The sequence below is a fragment of the Tamandua tetradactyla genome, chromosome 4 (genome assembly GCF_023851605.1).
Source record: "Tamandua tetradactyla isolate mTamTet1 chromosome 4, mTamTet1.pri, whole genome shotgun sequence".
In the NCBI taxonomy this organism is placed as follows: Eukaryota; Metazoa; Chordata; class Mammalia; order Pilosa; family Myrmecophagidae; genus Tamandua; species Tamandua tetradactyla.
The window spans coordinates 21,452,900-21,476,342 of NC_135330.1; the positions used below are offsets into that span (position 1 = coordinate 21,452,900).

The window sequence follows — 23,443 nt, forward strand, 5'->3', positions numbered from 1 at the left end:
CTCATTTGAACTATTGGTTTGTTCCTTTGACTGGGCCATATCTTCAATTTTCCGAGCGTTATCCATTATTTTCTGCTGGTGTCTGGGCATTTGATCAGATTTCCCTGGGTTTGGGACCCGGCTGGTTGAAAGGTTTTTCTGTGAAATCTCTGGGCTCTGTTTTTCTTTTCCTGCCTAGTAGGTGGTGCTCGTGGCGCTCGTCTGTCTGCGGGTCCCGCCAGTAAAAGATGCTGTGGCTCCTTTAACTTGCCAATCCAAATCTCGCAGTCGGCCCGGGAAGGGGGGGTCGCTGGCCACCGTGGCTTGGAGGAGTGCTCGTCCAAATTGCCCAGCTGGGCCGAGACGCCAAGCATGGCGGGAGGGCCCCGCTATCCAACGTTCCCAGTCAGACCGGGGAGCCACGTGCGTGGAGGGGACCCCAGTTGCCAGCCGCCCTGGCCGGGAAAACCCGCGCCCCTCTGATATCTCACCGCAGCGGATTCTCCCTGCCCGTTCAGCCGTTCCAGAATGGGGTACGCTGTCTTTTTGGTCTCTGTCGTGGCTCTGGGAGCTGTTTCGTATTGTTTCTGTTTCTTTAGTTGCTGTTCTGGAGGAGGAACTAAGACCCGCGCGTCTTACTAAGCCGCCATCTTCTCTGGAAGTCGCCCCTTCGCTTTTTTGACAATGTCTTTTGAGGCACAAAAGGATGTGATTCTGAGGAATTCCTGTTGATCTAAATTCTCTTTCATTGCTTGTGCTTTTGGTTTAAAGTTAAAGAAGCTGCCTTCTATTAGTGGGTCTTGAAGATATTTCCCTCTATTCTAGGAATTTTATGGTACTGATTCTTATATTTGGGTCTTTTGATTTATTTTTTATATGCAGTGTAAGGTATGGATCCTCTTTCGGTCTTTTGGCTATTGATACCCAGTTTGACCATGCCCATTTATTGAAGAGTATTTTGTCCCAGTTCAGTGGATTTGGGAGTCTTGTCAAAGATCAGTTGACTATAGAGTTGGTTGTCTATTTCCACCCTCTTGATTTAATTCCATTGGTCAATACTTATATCTTTGTGCCAGTATATCTTTTGACCACTGTGGCTTTATAATAAATTTTAAAATCAGAAAGTTTTAAAAACCTGCTTCATTCATTTTTAGTATATCTAAAATTCTTTGATGTCTTAGATCGTAAGCTCTTACAGGAGTCACATCTATTCCTGAGTTGTGTTATTTCTAAATTCTGAGATGCTGAGCTGTTTGTGTATTACCTGGTTGTTCCTTGGAACTGCAAGTATTTGTTTGACACCTGAGACTCAGAGCTTGGAAGCTGTGAAAGTCAACATTACACCATACAGCAACTGTTAAAAAAAAGTTCACAGAATGATCAAACTTCAACTAGAGATCTGAATGAAGTGATATGGATAGGTCTAAGGTAAATTAAAGGATCATTTTGCCTATATTTTAAAACTTCAGCTCTTTTTTTTTTTTTACAGTTACACAGATATTTTTTATTTTTAGCACAAAATAGTGTAAAGTGTTACACTGTAGCTATCTATATGCGCATAATGTGACCACAGAACTGTTAATCATTACTTCTGAAATTGAATATATTTCAGAGTTTGGCATGGGTTACAATTCCATAATTATGGTTTTTTTTTTTTTTTTTTTAAAGCTCGGATGCAGCTTCATTCAGTGTTTTAACATGATTACTTTACAATTAGGTATTATTGTGCTGTCCATTTTTGAGTTTTTGTGTCTAGTCCTGTTGCACAGTCTGTATCCCTTCAGCTCCAATTACCCATTGTCTTACCCTGTTTCTACCTCCTGCTGGACTCTGTTACCAATGACATATTCCAAGTTTATTCTCGAATGTCGATTCACATCATTGGGACCATACAGTATTTGTCTTTTAGTAAAACTTCAACTCTTGTGTGAGATCAGAGGAAGAGATGTTTATTTGGTGCAAAATTTATATTTTTGATATTTCATTATCTCATTTAACTTTTATGGTCAGTTTATTTAAACAGCATAATTACTGTTTAATTATGAATCTAGAATCTTGAATAGGGAGTGAGATCTTGTTGGTGTGTACAGTTCAGGGTAATGCCCTGATACATTCAAGAGTAGTTTGGGCAGAAAATAAATATCTGCAAAGTCCCCTTGGGATACCCCTTTTTTATGGTATGTTGGAGTGGCTAGAGGGAAGTATCTGAAGTTGTTGAACTGTGTTCCAGTAGCCATGATTGTTGATAGCCTTTGTGATATTACCTTGTGATTGTGAAAACATTGTGGCTGACGCTCTATTAATCCAGGGCATCGACAGATGAATGAAAAATAAGGACAAAAATATAAATAATGGGGGGGAATAAGGGGTAAAAAAAAAATTGAGTAGATTGAAATACTAGTGGTCAGTGACAGGGAGGGGTAAGGTGTTTGGGATGTATGAGTTTTTCCTTTTTTCCTTTTTATTTCTTTTTCTGGAGTGATGCATATGTTCTAAAAATGATCATGGCAATAAAACACAGCTATGTGATGCTATTGAGATCCATTGACTGAATATTTTGGATGGACTGTATGGTGCATAAAGATTTCTGAATTAAAAAAAAGCACAATCAACTATGAGAGACTGTAACATGAGGTGGGTGGAGGGGCAAATTGGTCTTGAATGAGACCATTGAATTTACTGATCACCTGTGGTTTCAAAGAACAAAACCAATTGAGAGGAGAGCCTGATAGGGATAATTAAGGAAAAGGAAGACCTCACAGTGAGCTAGGAAAGACAGCGTAGGTAGGTGACTGGGAAGGTTGGCATTAAGAAAAGTAACTCAAATTGAAAACCGGGTCAAGTAAAGTATATAAATATTTTGTTTAGATGCTTTTACATGTCTGCTTCTTAGTTATCACTAGCCGTATCCTTTCCCCTAACCAGCAGGTGTTGCCTCAGCCCCTTTAATCAAGCTTGTTTTCATCATTTCTCTCTTCAGACAGTATTATCTTAGAATAATACTACATGTACGTAGGGAGAGAATGAATATTATGTATCTGCGGTTTATTAGACACTCCTAGGAGATTTTCATATATGAATTAATTTATTCCTCCCAATAAACCTGTTAATCATTCCAGTTTTTTGCAAATGTGAAATTTATGGCTTAAGAGGCTAAATAATTTTGTCCAAGGTATGTGTTGTAAGTTCCAGATTTAGTATTTAAACATAATATTTCTTCCGCCAAGCGTTCATGGTTTAGTAAGGGATATTGGTATGTGAATAAATTACAGAGCTATGTAATAAGTTATGTAGCCATTAAAAATAAGCAATAGCTCTGTGTTTTTTGTCATTGAAAGATGTCCGCTATACATTATTGAATGGAAACACAGATTACAGAACAGATTGAATATTATGATGAAACCTAGCCTATTAATAAAGAACAGAATGTCATAGAAGAGTCAGAAGTGTAAGAGGTCATGTAGAGAGACTTAAGTAGGAAGTGTAGTTGATGGGAGACAATTTCTCATGGGCATTTGGCATTTCCCACATGTGTTGAGCAGAAATGCTGGTTGCTTTCGTACTGTCTTTTCAAGCATGTTTTTATAGTGTACAACCTTGGAATATGAATACAGTGTCCCCTGCACAACAAGATAGTAGGTTTCTTTATTGTTTGGTATAATTAAGATAATGTCTTCCTCTGGATGAAGTTCTGGGTGGTTTGCTTGGCATTAGATGCTGGTTCCCTAAGTTTAGGGTTCTTCAGCTGTGTTGCAAACGTGTGCATGCACAGCTTTCACCCAGGCCACTCCACATTCCCCTATGGGACTTGGGGGAATCAACATGAACCTGAAGTTTATACTGCTTGTTGTTCCGTGACTTATAAAACCCTTTGCCTCTGACTTGTGTCTTCTGCCTGCATCCATGAAATGGCAGGATAATTTGTTAACTTACAAGTAGGATGGACCCTTTACAGTTCTTAATAATCAGATAAGAAGTTTCTTAATTTTTCTAATTAATTTTCTATTTAATTTTTATCCTAATTTGAGGGGGCTAAGTTTTTTTAACTGACTATTCTTGTTTTATGGTGGCTTTCAGGTACTATTTTCTTGGTGTAGTGGCATTTAACTTATAGGGTGGGGCATGTTTGCTCTAGTAGTATACTTTATGGATGTCTGGATGACACCATCAGTTTGACCCAATCATGTAAGAAAATTTTGTTCACGAACTATGTGTCTATCATTTTTCAGTGTGGTGGACAGGTTTCATATGTAAGAGTTCCTGCTAGAAGAACTCACTTTGTCTTCCATTTGCTCATGTCCAACTACTATTTTCTTCAGACAGGAGAAAGCCACATTTTCAAACCGTATTTTAAAAATTTAGAAAACAAATATTAGTACTTTAGCATTTTAATGAGTCCTAATTGCTGTTATATTTATTTCTTAACTCTTATTTCTAATTCAGCAGGATTATCAATCTTAATCTTTGGTCTAAAGGAAAAGATGCTTTTAAAAAATTCAGTAGTTTCAAACCAAAAATCAGATTAACAAAGTTAAATGTATCAAGTACAACCTATTTCATGGAGACACTTACTGAATTTCTCAAGGTTGTTTGATTTCAATAAATTTAGGAACCATTCAGCATCCCCCAAATACAATTATTTACTTATTCATGTCAAAAGAAACAAAGTCACTGATATTATCAAAGCTGTAGAAGTTTATCAGAAGCAAAACTGCTGGAGCAGGGAGATCTCAAACTAGGGGGAGTGAGGTATGATGGTGAGTGGGTTATGTGGCTTATAATGGTAATTAGGGGATTTCAAGTGGGAAATTACAATGATTGGTTGATCTTGAAAGTTTTCGTTATATAGGAGGTCCCACTTAGAAAGTGGGACACAAATATACTTTGGTTAGTATTGTATACGTGACCATTTTTAGTAGGCTTTTCCTACTGGATGAGACCATCTTATCATTAAATGCTGCTCAAATTGAAACTTACCAAGAATGTTATCTTTTCTTGTCTGTATTTACCTTGGCCAGTTTGTTTTTCTTCTAAATTGTCCCTGCCATTTCTTACAAAGGGGGCTGCGGTTGACAGCTCCCAGTGCAGATAGCTGTTTTATTTAACAATTTTTATGTTCATCCTTTACCTAGCCTTGTAACCATTTACAGGAGAAAAATAAATAAAACAATTTGGCTTCAAGAGGATCTTGATCTCTTTATAATGAATGGCAAGAAAACAGTGGCGATCCATCCTTTGTGACAGTCTATAGAGTATGGTTAAATTTAACTGTATGCGTGAGCTCATCAGCCTGCTTACTTATCTAATTATGGCTTTTTGTCATAAAATCAACTTCCTTTCAGTATGGCTTCTGAATAAATAATGCTTTTTTGTCCAGAGTATTTGCTTTGTATTGTCTCTTTAATTAAAGATGATTCATTTCCAAAACGGAGAGACATTTCTCTTTCTCAAAGAAGGGACTTATTCTAGTTTTGCAATATTTTAATTATTCTGTTGATGAGCATCTAGATCAGTTTAATTTTTTGCTGCCATATTTTATCTATTTTAAAATTAACTTTAAAATATTTTAACATTTTTGAAATTGAGATGTTTTAAAATAGGTGGTGTCTCACAATCGTGGTTTGCTGTCCTGTTTAAAATTGTAACCCATACCCCCTACCTCCACTCCTCCCTTATCCCCTTTCCTTGCTTTATTTTTGTACTTTAGCACTTTCTCCAATGTACATCTTATTTATTGTTTTTCTGCCCTGCCTCAAGATGCAGAGACTTTTTTCTGTTCTGCTTTACTACTATTTTCCTAGCTCCTAGAATGTTGACTGAAACAGAGTGGGCACTCTTTAAATATTTGTTGAATGAATGGATGAAAGAATGATCATTTGAATGTTCAATGTAGTCCAGATACTATGCCAAGCCCATTCTGTTTATTGAATCATTTATTCCTTACAACAGCCAAAAAAAGTAGTTACTCTAATAAGGAAACTGGGATTTAGGAGGAGGTTAATTTGCCCAATATCACTCATCTTATAAATGGTAGAGATGATATTACAGCTTGGATTTGCCCCATGTGAGATACTAGGCTTATAACTTTAGAGTTATTTTTTTCTCAGCAATTAATTGTATGATTTATTTAGTTCTTTTTTTACACAGGAAGAAGAGAATTTATCCAAAGATTAAAACTTGAAGCAACTCTGAATGTGCATGATGGCTGTGTAAGTAATGGCTAATTCTCAACCATGAATGATTTTAGTAGTAAATGTTTAAATGTTTGATGAAATATACCAATTATTCCAGAAGTGATTGTGACTAACTGTAATAAAATAGAGAATAATGTTTTGTATTAAAATACAAACATACATTTTAAATTTAGATGTCTGGGAGATTTTTTGAAGTGTAAATAAGTATTTTCTTATATTATCAATAGTTTTTCACCCCTTTTGCTACTGAAACTGCTTTTTTCAAGCTCACTAGCGACCTTCATATCTCCAAATCTAGTGGTCACTTCTCAGAAACTTTAGATATAGATTGAGCAATCTTCTTTTTTAAAACACTTTCTCTGTTGGTTTCTGCTAACACCACACTCTTGGTTTTCTTCCTTTCTCATCAACTGACTGCATCTTCTCTACCTTCTTAGCTGACTCCCCTGCCTCTTGACCTTCAAATGTTGGCATGCACCAAGATTTTGTCTCAGCTCCTCCATCCCCTTTCTTCTCCAACTCTAAGTGATCCTATTCAGTCTCATGACTAGGTGACCTTACCTAGATTCATGGCTGTAAAAAGAAGCCCATGAGTTTACCTCTTCCTGGAAGTTCAGTTTGTTTATTGAACTCTACTTAACATTTCCCTTGTCTATTAGGCAGCCCAAGTTTAATAGCTAAAACAGAACCCTTTTACTTTTCATTTTATGGTAAAAAAGTTCAAGTATACTTCTTTATACCCATATCACCTGGATTTTTCAGTTGTCAAGATTTAGCCACATTTTCTTTTTCCATCTCGTTTTTTCTTTATTTTTTTCATAGCTGAAGTATTTTAAAGCAAATTCCAGATACCTTATCATTTTACCTCTATATATAAACTCCCAAATTATGGACATTTTTTTTAATATAACTAAAATGCCATTGTATAATCTGGCACAATTAATAGTACTTTTTAATATCATCGACTACACTCCTGATTGTTTCAGAAATTTCTTTTTAAAATTGTTTGTTCTAGAGAAGATTCAGGCAAAGTTTATACATTGATTGCTATGCCTCTTAAAGCCTTGTTTTCTATAGCAGTTTTCTCCCATTTCGTTCCCTGCCATTCATTGTTAGAGAAACTGGGTCAGTTTTCATTTAGAGTGCCCTGCATTCTACATTTTTGTCTGTTTCTTTGTGGTATTATTTACCTACCTATAATAAGTCTGTATGCACAAGATTGTATTAAAAGAACATGGCTCTTCTGGGGTACATAACAGTTTCCAAATGAGCATATTCTACCCTCTGGACCCCAAAAAGACATGTTCTTTCCATATACAAAATCCATTCATTCCACCACAATATCACAAAAGCCTTAAATCATTTCAGTAACAATACAAAAAAAGTACCACGTCAAAAATACTACAAAATCTTATAAAATCAGTTAGTTACAGGCATGGTTTATCCTAGGTTGAAATTCTTCTCTGACTTTGGACCTGTGAAAGTTGGAATAGGTTATCTGCTTCCAATATACAAAGGGGGAACAATCATAGGATAAACATTCCCATTGCCACAGGAAGAAATTAAAAGGAAAATAGGGGTCACCAGACCTGAACAATTCCTAAAACTAGCAGGGCAAACTCCACTAGATTTTAAGGTCTGACAATAATTTGTTCTGGTGCTTGAGAAAATAGCAGTCCCACCCTTTCTAAGGGTTCACCCTCCCCACGCATCTGGGTGGCATCTGGAATGCTCTGCTATCTCCAGGGTACACACTCAACCCATTTGGAACAGTGGCGTGGCAGTCAGGCTTTCCCCAGTCTCCAGGAAATGTGCTTCATCCTTGCTGAGTCCTGACAGGGCAACACTTTTCCTGAGCAATGAAGCAAAAGGTCTATCCTCTGCTTCTGGGGCAAAGTCACCCTCTCCACATGCATGGATGGATCTGTTCTCCTGGCCCGAGATTTCCTTGCTCCATACCTTAGCTTCCATGGTTCTGCCTTTGAAGTAATTTTCCCTTCAGTCTATCCCTTTTAGTCCAGACTGGCACTGGTTCTGTTCATACAGATAATGCAAAAAAATTTTTTTGTTTTCCATTCAGTATACAGTGATCACAGCCACCAGACAATAGGACTTTCCACAGATCCTTTCTTGATAGTTTAATCTCCAATTCTGGCTTTTCTGATTCCATGTTTGGTTAGATTCTCTTTACTAAAGCTGCCAGAATGTAACATGCCAGAGATGGATCAGCTTTTAATAAGGGGATTTATTTAGTTAAAAAATTTATAGCTCTTCAGAGGAAAGGCAGCTAGCTTATCATCTTACTGTGAAGTCTACTTCTCTACTGGCTTCTGGGTTTGAACAGCCTTCCCCAAGGTGATTCCTTTCTGTATCTCCAAACGTCTGGGCTGAGCTGCGAATGCTGAGTTGAGGTATACTGAGATGCTTGGGCTGTGCTGCATTGAGCTCCCTTCTGAACTCTCTCTTTTAAGCTTCCAGCCAATTAAATTAAACCCCACTTATTGTGGAAGGCACTCCCCTTAGCCAACTGCAAATGTAATCTGCCATAGATGAATTTCACATATTTATGATTTAAGACAACAGAAACAGTACAACGGGGCATTATCATCTGACTAAATTGACACCTGAACCTAAATACCACACTCACTTGGGGCAGTATTCTCTGGGGTCTCAGTTTTCAAAACTTTCCCAAACTATCAGTTTCTGGTTTCTTTATACCTAAGAGTAAGTTCTCAGCTTATCCTTTTCCTGTCACATTTTACTATGCAGTGCAGGAAGAAGGTAGGCTGCATTTTCCAAATATAATTTGGTAATGTCCTCAGCTAGATATCCAAGCTTGTCATTTTCAAATTCTACCTCGCATCCAACACCAGGATTCAATTTTGCCAAATTCTGTGCCATTTTACAACAAGGGTTGCCTTTCTTCCAGTTGGCAATAACATGTCATCATTTCTTTTTAAGACCTCATTAGAAGTATCTTTAGAGTCCCCTTTTTGTCAAGTCTGTTCGTGGCAATTCAGACCTTTTCTGTCAAGCATATCACAGTTCTTACATAACCTTCTCCTTCCTCATTTATAAAGCTGTTCCAGTATTTTTTGTATTTGCAAATTGCGGAACCCCCCACTCTATGGTACCAGAATCTATTTCTGTTTGCTAAAGCTGCTGGAATGCAGTATACCAAAAGTGGGTTGGTTTTTACAAAGGGGATTTATAAGTTACAAGTTTACAGTTCTAAGGCCATAAAAATGTCCAGTTTAAGACATCAACATGAGGATACCTTCACTCAAGAAAGGACAGTCATGTCTGGGGTTTCTCTGTCAACTGGAAAGGTACATAGCCGGTATCTGCTGTTCCTTTGCTCCTGGGTTGTGTTGCTTTCAACTTCTGATTCCAGTAGCTTTCTATGTCAGCTCTCCAAACATCTCCAAATGTTTGTGTTTCTCCTTCTGTGAGGTCTTTTAAAGACTCCAGTAAACTAATTAAGAGCCACCTTGAATGGGTGGTTCACATCTCCATGAAAACAATCTAATTAAAAGATCATACCCACAATAAATCTGCACCCATAAGATTGGATTAAAAGAGATGGCTTTTCTGGGGTCCATAACAGCTTTACATCAGCACACTCCTCTTTATTGATTTGTCAGCTTTAGACATTGTCAGTTGATTAAATGTTGAAAGATGAGGACTTAACTTACTTACACAGCTCCCACTTTTTAAGAGTTAGTCTTTTCTGAATAGTCATGTTGTAGTTAGTTGTCAGTCTCTTCAGTGGTCAGCTTAACTTTATAAATAGCAGAGAAAACATCTTTTTTTCCTTCTGTCCTTCGTAGATGGTATCTTTTGAATACCCATTCTGTAAGATGGAGACATTAATGCTTCCAACCTTTCTCGCACTTTCCTACTATTTCTTTTATTTTCACACCTCTGTTAGCTATATTTGCTTTTATATTGCCAGTGTTGATTATATTTAACCTTTGCTCTTTAACCATAATTGTTTTTGGTAGTTTGTCTATGTATTAATTGTAGAAGTTGAAATTAATTAAACAATGTTTTATGTGTAGTTTTTAAGTTTTTTCTTAAAATTATCAAAATAAAGGGAAAAAAAATTTATAAAGAATATTTATATTATTGTGGCCATATAAACTTTTATATCTCCAACTGATCTTTCCCTTGAACTAAACTTTTTTTTTTTTTTTTTTTTTTTTTTTTTTTTAAAGAGAGAGGGAGGAAAGGAAGGAAAGACAGAGAAGGAAGGAAGGGAGGAAGAAAGGGAAACATTTTTAAACATTTTCTTGTTTTATTATATTTTGTTTGTTTGTTTTGTTTTTTTTTTTTTACATGGGCTGGGGCCGGGAATCGAACCGGGGTCCTCCGGCACGGCAGGCAAGCACTCTTGCCCGCTGAGCCACCGCGGCCCGCCCTGAACTAAACTTTTATGTTCAATTTCCTACTTAGCTTCTCTACTTAGATGTCTGTTAGGCATCTCAATCTTTAAATCAGAACTCTTGATTTTCATCCCCAAACCTGTTTCTTTCTCTTTCTTTGCTAATTCAGCAGATGGGACTGCTCAGTTGCTGAGGTCAAAAATGATAGTCTCCTTCACACTTCTCTTTCTTTTCATACTCACCTGTAATCCATCAACAAATTCTCTTGGATTTTTTTTCAGAATATATCCAGCATCTTACTACTACTATGTTAGGCCAAATTAGCATAGTCTGTTCCAGAACTAATTCAGTAGTCTCTTAAATGGTCATTTTATAAGTAATGTGTCTGTTTATAAAACTCTCCTGCTCAAAATTCTCCAATGAGTTTCCAGCAGGCTTAGCATAAAATCCAAAATCCTTATCATTGCCTACCAGGCAATGCATGATCTTGTCATTCATTCCTTACTATGTTCTCTACTCACACAATCTCCTTATTATTCCTTACATGCACTAAGTACACCTCTTTATTATATATTTTATGCCCTTTACTTAGAACATTCTTCCCCCAAATATCTGTGAAGATTACCTTCTCATTTCATTTATCTCTTCGGTGTTACATGTCCGAGAAGTCTTCCATTATTGTCCTAATTAAACATCACTCATCTGTATCTTTTTCTTCATTTTAGTTTTTTTCAGTGCTTATTACTATCTGACATAATAATTATACAACCATAGAAATGCACATGTATTTATTTATTTTATGGAGTGCCATCTCCCACCCCCAACACACCAAGAAAATACCTTCAGAAATTTATTTATTTTGTTAATTTGGTATCAAGAAGGGTGCCTAGCACATATGTGGCATTTATGAATTGTTCAGTGACCAGGCAAAGAGAGTGTGTTATATGTTAGGTTTATATCCTTCTCTAAGGATCTATGGTTAAATCTTTAGCCTCCACCTACAGGAAATTTCCTAGAATTACTTAAAATGAATTGTCCTTAAATTCTCAAGAATTTTACAGGGTGGATTCTATATGTTTCTATTCTAAAATTCACTTTCAGGCTTTAGGGTGAGTGTATTCTCAAGTATTTTTCTCAAAGGGAGTGGACTGTAAAATTTCTTACAAGTCTGAAAATACCTTTTTTCCTATATTCTTGTTTGATGGTTTGGTTGGACATAGGATTCAGCATTGAAAATGATTTTCGCTTGGTAATTTGAAGATCTTATATGAATTGCCAGTGTATCTAATAAGAATGATGCCAGCATTTTGCGATTCCTTTTCTTCCTATGGTATAAAAGTTTATTACCTTTGTTGAATTATTGTTAAATTTGTGTTTAAAGTTTTTATAGGAATTTTTAATAGCTTAAGATATAATTGACATAAATAATTTACTGTACATCTGAAAGTGGAAATTTGATAAATTTTGCCGTATGTCTATATTGATGATACCACCACCATAATCAAAATAAACTTTCTTCATGATCTCTCATCCTTCCCTGCTACCTTCACCCCCACACAACCACTGATCTCCTTTTTATCGCTATAAGTTAGTTTTCATTTTCTAGAATCCTCCATTATATATACCCTTTTTTGTTTAACTTCTTTTACTTTCACATTTACTTGGCATAATTATTTGGGGATTCATTCATGTTGTTGAATGTATCCATCGTTTAGTACTTTTTATTGCTGAGAAGCATTCATTGCATGGCTATACAGTGTTTATTCCTTTACCTGTTGATGGATATTTGGGTTGTTTCCAGCTTAGTCTATTATAGATAAAGTTGCTATGAACATTTGTGTACAAATCTTTGTGTGGACATATGCTATCTTCTACTTGGGTGAATGCTTAGGAGTCAAATGACTGTTATATGGTAGGTATATGGTTAAGTTTTAAGAAACAGCCAAACTCCTTCAAAGTATTGGTATTATTTTACATTCTCACCATCAGAATATAAAAATTGCAGTTGTTTGATGTCCTCAGCAACACTTAGTGCTTGGGATTGAATCAGGACCCCATATTGTATGTTTAAGTCACAGCCGCTAGTCCTTTGTATGTGAACTTATTTGTAAATAGAATCTTTTTTTGATACTATTAGAATGAGACCAAAGTGATTCAGGGAGGGCCTTAATCCAAGATGACTGAAGTCCTTATAAACAGAGGAAATTCAGATGCAGTTATTCAGTAGTAGTCAGAGGACAAGACAGAAAGATTGTCATGTGACAGAGGCAGAGATTGATTTCCAGCAAGCCACCAGAATACTACAAACTTAGGAGATGGCACAGCCTGCTGATATCTTGATTTTGAACTTCTAGCCTCCAAACTGTGAGCCAGTAAATTCCTGTTGTTTAAACCAATCAATGTGTAATATTTGTCATATGGTTCTGGCAAACTAGGACACTTGGTGTAATCAGTCTTTTTAATTTTAGATATTTTAATCAGTATTTAGTGATACCACAGTGTGGTGTAGTTTGTATTTCACTAATGACTAACGGTGTTGAGCATCTTTTCATGTGATTATGTGCCACACATATATCTTGTTTGAAAAAGTATATTTAAATCTTTTATCCAGTTTTTCATTGGATTGTTTGTTTTTTTAATTACTGAGTTTTGAGAATTTGTTATATATTTTCAGTACAAATTCTTTGCCAGGAATATTATTTACACATAATTTTTCTGAATATTTAATTCTTTTAACATTGATTTTCAAAGACCTGGGGTCAATTTGAGGAAGTCAATTTGAGGAATTTCTTATATTTTTTCAGTGCAAATTCATTGCCAGAGAAACTGGTTACACATAATTTTTCTGAATATTTAACTCTTTTAACACTGATTTTCAAAGACCTGGGGTCAATTTGAGGAAGCTAGAAGTTCAAAACTAATTTTTCCTTTATGGATCAAACGTTTAGTGTCATATCTAAGAAATCTGTTTAACTCAAGGTCAGAAAGATTTTTGCCTATTTTTTTTCTAGAAGTTGTATAGTTATATGTCTTACAATTAGAGGTATGCTCTATTTTGAGTTAATTTTTGTATATGATGTGAGTTGTGTTCTCATTTTCATTCATGTCAAGGTAGTTACTGATTGTTCTTGTAATTTCCTGTTGACCCATTAATTGTTTAAGAGCATGTTGTTTAACCTCCATGTATTTGTGAATTTTCTTGTTCTCTGGAATTCTTGATTTCCTACTTTATTCCACTTTGATCAAAGAAAGTTTTTTTTTAAATATATAATTTCAGTCTTTTAAAATTTATTAAGACATGTATTGTGCTCCAGCATGTGATATGTCCTGGAGAATGTTCCATGAACACTTGAGAAGATTGGATATCCAACTGTTTTGGGGTATAGTGTTGTGTATTTGTCTGCTAGGTCTAGTTCATACATAATATTATTTAGCTTCTCTCATTTCTTATTGACCCTCTGTTAACTGGTTTAAATATTGATGGGAATGTTGTGTTGAAGTCTGCCTTTATTATTATAGAGATGTCTATTACTCCTTTCAGTTTTGCCAGTGTTTGCCTTGTGTACTTTGATGTACCTTGATTAGGCATATGGGTATTTATGATTGTTATTTCTTCTTGGTGAATTACCCCTTTTATTAATATATAATGTCTTCCTTTTCCACTTATAGCAATTTTGCATTTAAAGTCTGTTTTGTGTAATATTAGTATAGCTATACCTGCTCTTTTTTGGTTACTGTTTTCGTGAAATATCTTTTTCCATCTTTTCACTTTCAATCTGTTTATATCTTTGCATCTAAAATGAGTCTTTTGTAACCAGCATATAGAGTGATCCTATTTTTTATATCCATTCTGCCAATCTGTGTCTTTTAAGTGGGGAGTTTAAGCCATTAACATTCAGTGTTATTACTATTAAGGTAGTCCTTACTTCAACCATTTTATTCTTTGGCTTTTTTGGGGGGGGGGAGTCATAACTATTTTTCTTTATTTTATCCTTTTAGTTACCCTTGTTGATGATCCTCATTTCCATAATTTTCTCCAAGCTCCCTCTCCTGCCTTTTCTTTTCAGCTGCAAATTCCCTTTAGTGTTTCGTGTAGGGAAGATCTATTGATTATGAACTCTCTTTCCTTCTCTTTAGTTTTGAATATTTTAAACTTTCCCTTGTTTTTAAGGACACCGTCACTGGAGAAAGAATTTTTGGTTGGCACTTTTTCTCTTGATTTCTTAAATATACTATGCCACTGCCTTCTTGTTTCATGGTTTCTCATGAGAAATCAGCACTTACTCTTATTTGGCTCTCCTTGAATGTGGTGAATTGCTTTTCTCTTTTTGCTTTCAGAGTTATTTTTTTCTCTTTGGCATTTAATGGTATGGTTGATTTTTGCCTTGAAGTGGGTGTATTTGGATTTATATTGTTTCCAATACATTAGGGTGTTTTGGAATTTCATAGTTATGTATTTTAATAAGGGTTTGGAAATTTTTGGCTATTATTTACTCAAATATTCTTTCTAATCCCTTTCTCTTCTGTTTTTGGAACACCATGATGTGTATGTTTCTGTTGTTCGTCATTTTCCTGAGGTTCTGCTTAAAATTTTCTATTCTTTTCTCCATCTGTTCTTTTTTCTGTTCTTATTTGGATACTCTTTCTTATAACTCCACTGATCCTTTCTATGCTTCTTCAAATCTTCTGCTGTGTGTCTCTAGTGTATTTTTGATGTCATCTATTGTGTCTTTGTTTCCATAAGTTTTAATTTTTCTTTATGTGCTGTGCAGGTTTGAAGGTATTATGTACCCCAGAAAAGCCATGTTTTAATCCTGATTCAATCTTGTAGAAGCAGCTGTTTCTTTTGATCCTAATGTGGGGACAGAATCTTTTGATTAGATTATATCCATGGAGATGTGGCATACCCAATTGTGAGTGTGACCTTTTGATTACGTGGAGATGTGATTCCACACATCCCATGTAGGTCTTGATAGTTTACTAGAGTCTTTAAAAGGGGAAACATTTTGGAGATACCTCAGAAATGACAGAGACCTCAGAGCTGACAGAGAAAGAGCTGACAGAAACTTCTGGGCAGAGTTGACACAGATGCTGACACTTGGAGAACAGAGACACAGATGTTTGGAGATGCTTGGAGCCGAAAAAAAGTGCTGTGAGATGTTAAGCAAGCCTGAACCTGGAGAGAGCCAAGAGAAGCCAAGAAATGAAAGCCAGCCCTGGACAAGCAAACTTACAAACCCCCACAGGAAAAGAGGCTGGAAGCAATGGAACCCAGAAATATAGGACTGGCAGATGCTAGCCACATGACTTTCCAGCTGACAGAGGTGTTCCAGATACATCGGCTGTCCTTGAATTAAGGTATCTTTCCCTGGGTGCCTTAGTTTGGTCATTTTTATAGGCTTCAAACTATAACTTATTAAATTCCCTTTAAAAGTCGTTCCAATTCTGGTATACTGCTTTCAACAGCTTACAAACTAATACATGTACTTTTAAATTCTTCTTTAGTCTCAGTGTCTTCTTAATATCCTTTATCTCTTAAGTAGTCACCTTGAATTGATTGAGCATCTTTGAATAGTTGTTCCAAATTCTAAAATCTTCTTTGACTTTTTAACTTGTTCTTTTAACTCGACTATATCTTCCAGTATTTAAGTCTGTCTTGTGATTTTTTGCTATTTAGTCATCTGATTTTCTTGTTGTTTTGTTGAGTTGTATAAGTTTTTTGTGTATTCTGAACATCAGGCCCTTATCAAATATATGACTTGCAAACATTTTCTTCCATTCTGTGTTTTTTTTTTTACTTTTCCAATAGTTTCCTTTGGTGAGCAAAATTTTAAATTTTGATCAAGTCCAATTTATTTTCTCAGTGGTGTTATTTCTGCTTTTAGTGCCTATTTAACAAAGTGATGTTTAATACAAGATTACAAAGATTTGCATCTGTTTCCATCTAAGGTTTTATAATTTAGCTTTTATTGCATTTAAGTATTTGATCCATTTTGATTTAGATTTTTTTTTTTTTGGGTAAAATTCATATAGCATAAAATTAACTACTTTAAAGTGAACAATTCAGTGGCATTCAATTCAGTGTTTTGTGTCTACCATCTCTTGTTCTGAACCATATTATCCCTAAAAGGAAACCCTGTACCTTTTAAGTACCCACTTCCCTTTTCTCCCTCCCCACAGCTCCTGGCAACCACCAATCTACTTTCTCTCATTCTGGATTTACCTATTCTTTCATATAAATGGAATTATTTAACATGTGGACTTACCTGATTATGTTTTTTTACTTAGTATAATGTTTTCTAGTTCTGTCCATTTATCAATATTTCATGTGTTTTTATCTCTGAATACTATTTTGTTATATGTCTATTCCGCAATGTGTTTACCCATTCGTCATTTGATAGACATTTGTGTGGTTTTCACCTTTTAGATATTGTGAATATTGCTGCAATGAGCATGTGTTCACGGATATTTGAGTACCTGTTTTCATTTCTTTTGTGGAAATATCTAAGTGTATATAATTGCTGGGTCACATGGTAATTCCAGGTTAAACTTTTTTTTGAAGTGTGCAATTCAGTATTTATTATCTTCACTGAGTTTTATGAGCATTACCACGATCAACTTTAAAACATTTTTATTACCCCCAAAAAGAACTCTGTATTCATTAGCAGTGTCACCACATCTGTCCCCAGCTCCCAACTCCCATCCTTAGGCAAACAGTAATCTAATTTCTGTCTCAAGATTTGGCTGATCTATAAAGCTCACATGAATGGAATCATAAACTATGTGGCCTTTTATAATTGGCTAATTTCATTTAGCGTAGTATTTAAAGATTCATTTATTTTTTAAGCTTTTTTATTGTGAAATATATATACAAAAAGGAATAAATTTCAAAGTACACTTTAACATGTATTTATAGAACAAATTTCAGTGTATGGTGTTTTAGTTTGCTAATGCTGCTGGAATGCCATACATCAGAAGTGGACTGACTTTTGTAAAGGGGATTTATTTAGTTAAAAATTCACAGTTCTTTGGAGGAAATTAGCTGGCCTTCCTCTGGTTTTCTTTGTCATATGGAAAGGCAACATGGCTGCATCTGCTGGCTGGGGTTCAAACAGCTTTTTCCAGGGTGATTCCTTTCTGCATCTCCAAATGTCTGGGTTTGTGCTGAGCTTTTTTGAGCTCACCTCTGACCTCGCACTCTTAAGCCTTCAGCTAATTAAATTAAATATCACTCATTGCAGAAGGCACTCCCCTTAGCCAACTGCAGATGTAATTAGTGATGGGTGAATTTCACGTGCTGATGATTTAAGTCCACAGCAACAGAACATTTGGGTACCATCATCTGACCAAGTTGAAACCTGAACCTAATTACCACATATGGTATGGGTTACAGTTCACGGTTTTAGATATTTCTAACTAAGTTAGAAGACTGGAGACTAAAAAGAAATATCAATACAATGATTCAGGAGTCATATTCATTTGTTAAATCTTATCTTCTCTATTCCAACTCCTCCTCCTTTGATCCTCTTCCCAGTATTTAGGGATATTGGGGCATTGACCATTCTGACTTCTTCATGTTGAAAAGGAGTGTTGGCTTTATGGAATGGGGGATGCAACTGGTTGATGTTCTTAGAGAGGGTCTCAGGTAGAGCCCTGGGTATTCTTTAGGGTTTACAGGAATACTGTTGGTTGGGGCATGGCATACCATGGCAAGTAGTGAAATTTACATAAAAGTAACCTCCAGAATAGCCTCTAGACTCTATTTGGTATCTCTTAGCCACTGATACCTTATTTTGTTCCATTACTTTTCCCTCTTTTGGTCAGGTAGGCATTGTTGGTTCCAGGGTGCCAGGCCCAGACTCCTCTGCAGGTTGAACTTTTCTAGGACCCACCACATTGTTTCCACAGCAGCCAAACCATTTTATATTTACAGCAGTCTATCATTATATGTATAAGTGTCCAACTTCTTAACATCTTCATTAACACTTTTTATTTTCTGCATTTTCCCCCTAATATAGCAATCTTAGTTGGTATGAGTGTATCTCATTGTGGTTTTAATTTGCATTTCCCTAATGACTAATGGCTTTGATCACTTTTTCATGTGGTTGTTCGCTATTTGTCTTTCTTTGGAGAAATATGGACTCAGGTTCTTTAGCAGTTTTTAAAAATTAGATTGTCTTTTTTACTTAATTGGAAGCATTGTTTTTATAAACTCAAATATGATTTGCAGCTATTGTCTCCCTTTTTTAGGTTGTCTTCCCTGTCTAGATGATGTCATTTGCAAAAGTTTTTAATTTGTATGAAGTCCTATTTATCTAATTTTTCTTTTGTTGCCTGTGTTTTGGTGCCATTTCTAAGAATCCATTCCAAATCCAAAGTCCTGAAGATTTGTTCCTGTGTTTTCTTCTAAAAATAATTCATGGTTTTCAACTACTATTCAGATCATTTAAGTATTTTGAGTTTATTTGTATATCTGATATGAGATAAGGGTCCACTTTTCTTTGTACATGAATATGCAATTTTCTCAGCAACATTTTTTTTGAATAGAAGCTTTTTCTTACATTGAATGATTTTGGCCCCTTGTCAGAAATCACTACTATAAATGTTAAGGTTTGTTTGTGGACTTTCAATTTGATATCATTGATCTGTATGTCTATCTATATGTCAGTATTATTAGTCTTGCATGTGTAACTCTGTACTTTGGTTTTCTGCTTCATTTTTGGCGATCAGTTTTTATTTCTCTGATATAAAATAGATAATTTTTATTTCTCTGATATAAAATAGATAATTAACAAAAGTAAATCTAAGCAGTAATTCTTAAATATATCAAATACTCAGGCTTTCCCTTTTGAAATCTCAGAACATCATCTTTGCTAAAGGCAGTTAGGTGTTTTTGTATAAATTAAATGGTAAATACTTGTTATCAAACACATAACTTCATTAGTGATATAAAATTTGAACCATGAGGTAATAGAAAATGGCATATTTTGCTCTGTCTTTTTTTTAATTCAATTTATTTTGTATTATCAAACTGAAACAGCATACAAACATGACATTCTTAACATACAAGCTTTCCATGTATGGTGTACAATCAGTGGCTCACAATATCATGTAGTAGTGTATTCATCACCATGATCATTTTTTAGAACATTTGCATCACTCCAGAAAAAGAAATAAAAAGAAAAAAGAAAAACTTACATACCATATCTCTTACCTCTCCCTCTCATTGACCAATAGTATTTCCATCTACTCAGTAGAGTTTAACCTTTGTTCCCCCTATTTTTTTCTATACCCCATACCACTCCCTTTCATTGTTCCCCCTATTATTTATTTTTAATCTATATTTTTTACTCATCTGTCAATATCTTAGGTAAAAGGAGCATCAGACACAAGTTTTTCACAATCACTTTATGTCTGTTTTACTCATATTTTTTTCTGCTTTTTTTTTTTAGGTTAATACAATCTGTTGGAATGACACTGGAGAGTACATTTTATCTGGTTCAGATGACACCAAGTTAGTAATTAGCAATCCTTACAGCAGAAAGGTAAAGTGGGTTTTATTGAGGAAAACGTTAAGCTAGAAACCAAGAAAATTTTAATAGTTGTGAAATGGATATTTGTTATAGCATATCTTTATTTTGTTCATTGAGTAATTTGAATAATTGATGAGTTATTACATGTACTTTTTGAGTTTTGGACAAAAGCAAGTATGTATATAAATGTGTATATTGTATGTGTATGTGTGTGTATATATATATATACTCTGTTATTTAGTAGAGGTTTCTCCAAATTAGATGTTTACTTAGGTATCTAAGAGGACTTTCAGATATAAATTTTCAAGCCAGAATCATGGCACACATTACTTAACTTTTATTTGATTGCTGGTTTTTTCAGAAGAAATGTTAAATCTTGGTTAGCCTTGTTGAAACCTGTATATCATTGTATTCTCTGTTTAACAACTTGTTTTTTTTTTTTGACATGTGCAGGATTTAACAACTTCATTTTATAAGCACTTGTGTTCAATTATTTCAACTTTAAACATTTAGAAGGAATTTTAAAGGTGTTTGGAAAAGATACATTTTTTTACTATTTGAAAAATTGATGATATTTAGTGAAAACATAATAATCTTACTATACCACCAAGAATGAGATCTTACCTGTCATATCATTTTTTTGTTGTTGTTCAAGTATTTTATTTGTAATATTAAATTACATTTTCTAAATATCTTTTATAAAGAAATGAAAATGCCACATATTGCTGTTTGCCACAAAGTCAACAAGGGTGCAGTAGCAGATTGGAACTGGCAGAGGAGTCAGTAAACTCAAAGATAGAACAAATGAAATTATTCAGTCTGTGATGCAGAAACATTAAAGAATGAAAAGAAAAATGAATAGAGCCTAAGAGACCATCCACTGGGCCAGTATATTTATTCTGAAAAGTTCCAACTTTTCATCAGAAACCATAGAGATAAGAAGAAAATGGGGCCAAATATTTAAAGTGCTGAAAGAAAATAATTACTAACAAAGAATTATATATCTGGTGAACTGTCTTTCAACAATGAGGGAGAAATTAAGACACTCTTGGATGAACAAAGCTAAGGGAGTTTTCACCATAGACCTCCTCTACAAAGATAGAAGGAGCTCTTCAGGTTGAAAGGCAAAAGCACTAGACATTAGATTGAAGCAACATAAAGAAGTAAAGATCTTCAGTAGAGGTAATTTTGTAGATAATTATAAACTCTAGTATTATTGTATGTATTCTTCATGTTTAAGTTCACCTTTTGCTTCTTAGAGGATCTGAAATGCAGATGCATAGAAAGTAATGATAACTTTATGTTTTTTTACATACAGTATATGAAAATAAAATTTTCATGATGAGAACAACACAAAGCTGATGGCTTGGAGAGATATTGGAACATAGTTTGTGAAGGTTGTTACAGTTCAGTTGCTTATTAAATCAAACAAGACTGTTACACATTTAGAATGTTAAATTTGAACACTGTGGTAATCACAAAGAGAACATCTGAAAAATATATAGAGAAGGAACTGAAAAGAGTCTGAAATGGTTTACTATAAAAAATGAAATGAATATGAAAGTAGGCAGTAATGGAAGAATTGAGGGACAAAAAAAGGTGTAAGATTTACAAAACCAGATAGCAAAATGGCAGAATAATGTCTTACATTATCAGTAGTTTCTTTAGAAAGTAAATGGCATAACTCTACAGCCAGAAGGAAGAGATTTCGGGGAGAATGGGTACAAAAGTATGACATAACTACATGCTGTTGACAGGGTACTCACCTAATATTCAAAAGCAAAAGTAAACTAAAAGTGAAAAGGTGGAAAAAAAAATTTCATGCAAGCAGTTACCAAAAGAGAGCTGGAGTGGCATAGTAATATAAGATAAAATAGACTTTGTCACAAACCTTTAAAAGGGATGAAGAATAGGTCTACCTATTTATATTGGTAAATTATATTTGTATCAGTAAAGTGGTCAATTTATCAAGAAGATATAATATTATAAACATGTATGCCCCTAACAGCAGAGACCCAAAATATATCCAGCAAACGTTGACAGATTTGAAGAGAGAAATAGACCTTCCAACAAAGTCAAGTCCAGGAGCAGACAGTTTCATTTATGAATTCCACAAAAAATTCTAAGAAGTAACACCTGTCCTGCTCAAGCTCTTCTAAAAAATTGAAGAGTTACCATATTTCAGTTGTATGTTGAGCTGAATTGAACAAGGGGAAATGACTTTGATGGCAATTGATAAAAGTTGAAATATGAAATCTTCCTAGCTTTGAAAATTTTACAACTTGATAAGTTGCAAAAAAAACCCCACCGAGCATCCATAAAAGGATGTTTTTTAAAAGCTTTGGTGATAAGTAGGGGAGGTATCACTTCTCACTTCCCCTCCCTCCACTTCCTGTCCCCCTTCTCATCCGTAAATGTTATCACATCTATCTCCAAAGAACAAGAAAATTAAACAACTACAGTGTAATTACCATGCCCTGAACATATCATTATCCAATATGCATATGTCTGTCTGAACAATTCCTTTAAAAATGCCATCCCTGTTCAACCTGGCTCCAATCCAGCAACTATACATTGCATATACTTGTTTTGTGTCCTTTAAAATAGTTCCCCAAGTTTTTGGTCTTCATGTCATTTGACATTTTTTAAGAGTCTAATGCAAGTTTTTAATAGAATATCTCTCAGATTTTTCTGATTGTTCCTTCAGAAGTAGGTTTTGATTAATTGCTTTTAGAAAGAATTTTGTACAGGTGACATTGTGGTACATTTGTTAGTTCGCGTCTTTATTAGGATGGCAAGTTTCATCCCTCTCTTGTTTTTCTGCTTTTCTTCTTTCTAATTAAGTAAGCTAACTTTGGCAGTAGATTTTGAGACTGGATATTCTGTTTCCTAATCACATTTCAGTTTTTGGTTTTAGCAGTCATTGCTGGTTCTTACACAAATCAGTTAAAATGTGGTTATGAAATTGTGATTTTCTGATTTTGTCATCTTTCCTACATTTATTTATGTGCATTCTTCTATAAATAAGAGGATTTTCCTTATCCCCACCATCTTTTTTTTTTTTTAAGTGCTATGGGTTTATGGATTTTTGTTTTTATTCAGTGTATTATAATACTCTTTTTGGTGCTCAAATTCTCCCAGGTAAGCCAACCTGTGTCTGTATTTTAACATAACCTCATTTTTCTTTGGACACTTTATTTTAAGTACAACAGGTGTTGTTCCAGGCTCCCTTGGTAATCCATTACATATCCATTGTCGGGTAGGTATCATAATATCGTCAACCAGGTTCTTATGATTGGGCATTAAATTATTTACAACATTTGTTATTATAAATTATAATTCAATGAATAAT

General features: G+C 34.8%; 1 protein-coding gene across 7 annotated transcripts in view; it reads left to right on the forward strand.

Moving 5' to 3' along the window:
• The window catches only part of DCAF6 (DDB1 and CUL4 associated factor 6), a 215,136-nt gene that overhangs the window by 45,717 nt on the left and 145,976 nt on the right, over positions 1 to 23,443 (forward strand). For 6 of the 7 annotated variants that reach the window (XM_077156886.1, XM_077156887.1, XM_077156888.1 and 3 more), the window contains exons 2-3: positions 6,127 to 6,188; positions 20,011 to 20,103. In XM_077156886.1, coding sequence (XP_077013001.1) covers positions 6,127 to 6,188; positions 20,011 to 20,103 — 155 coding nt within the window. Of the gene's footprint in view, positions 1 to 6,126; positions 6,189 to 20,010; positions 20,104 to 20,797; positions 21,274 to 23,443 lie in introns of those variants that run through there. The other variant, XM_077156891.1, reaches the window with a different exon arrangement.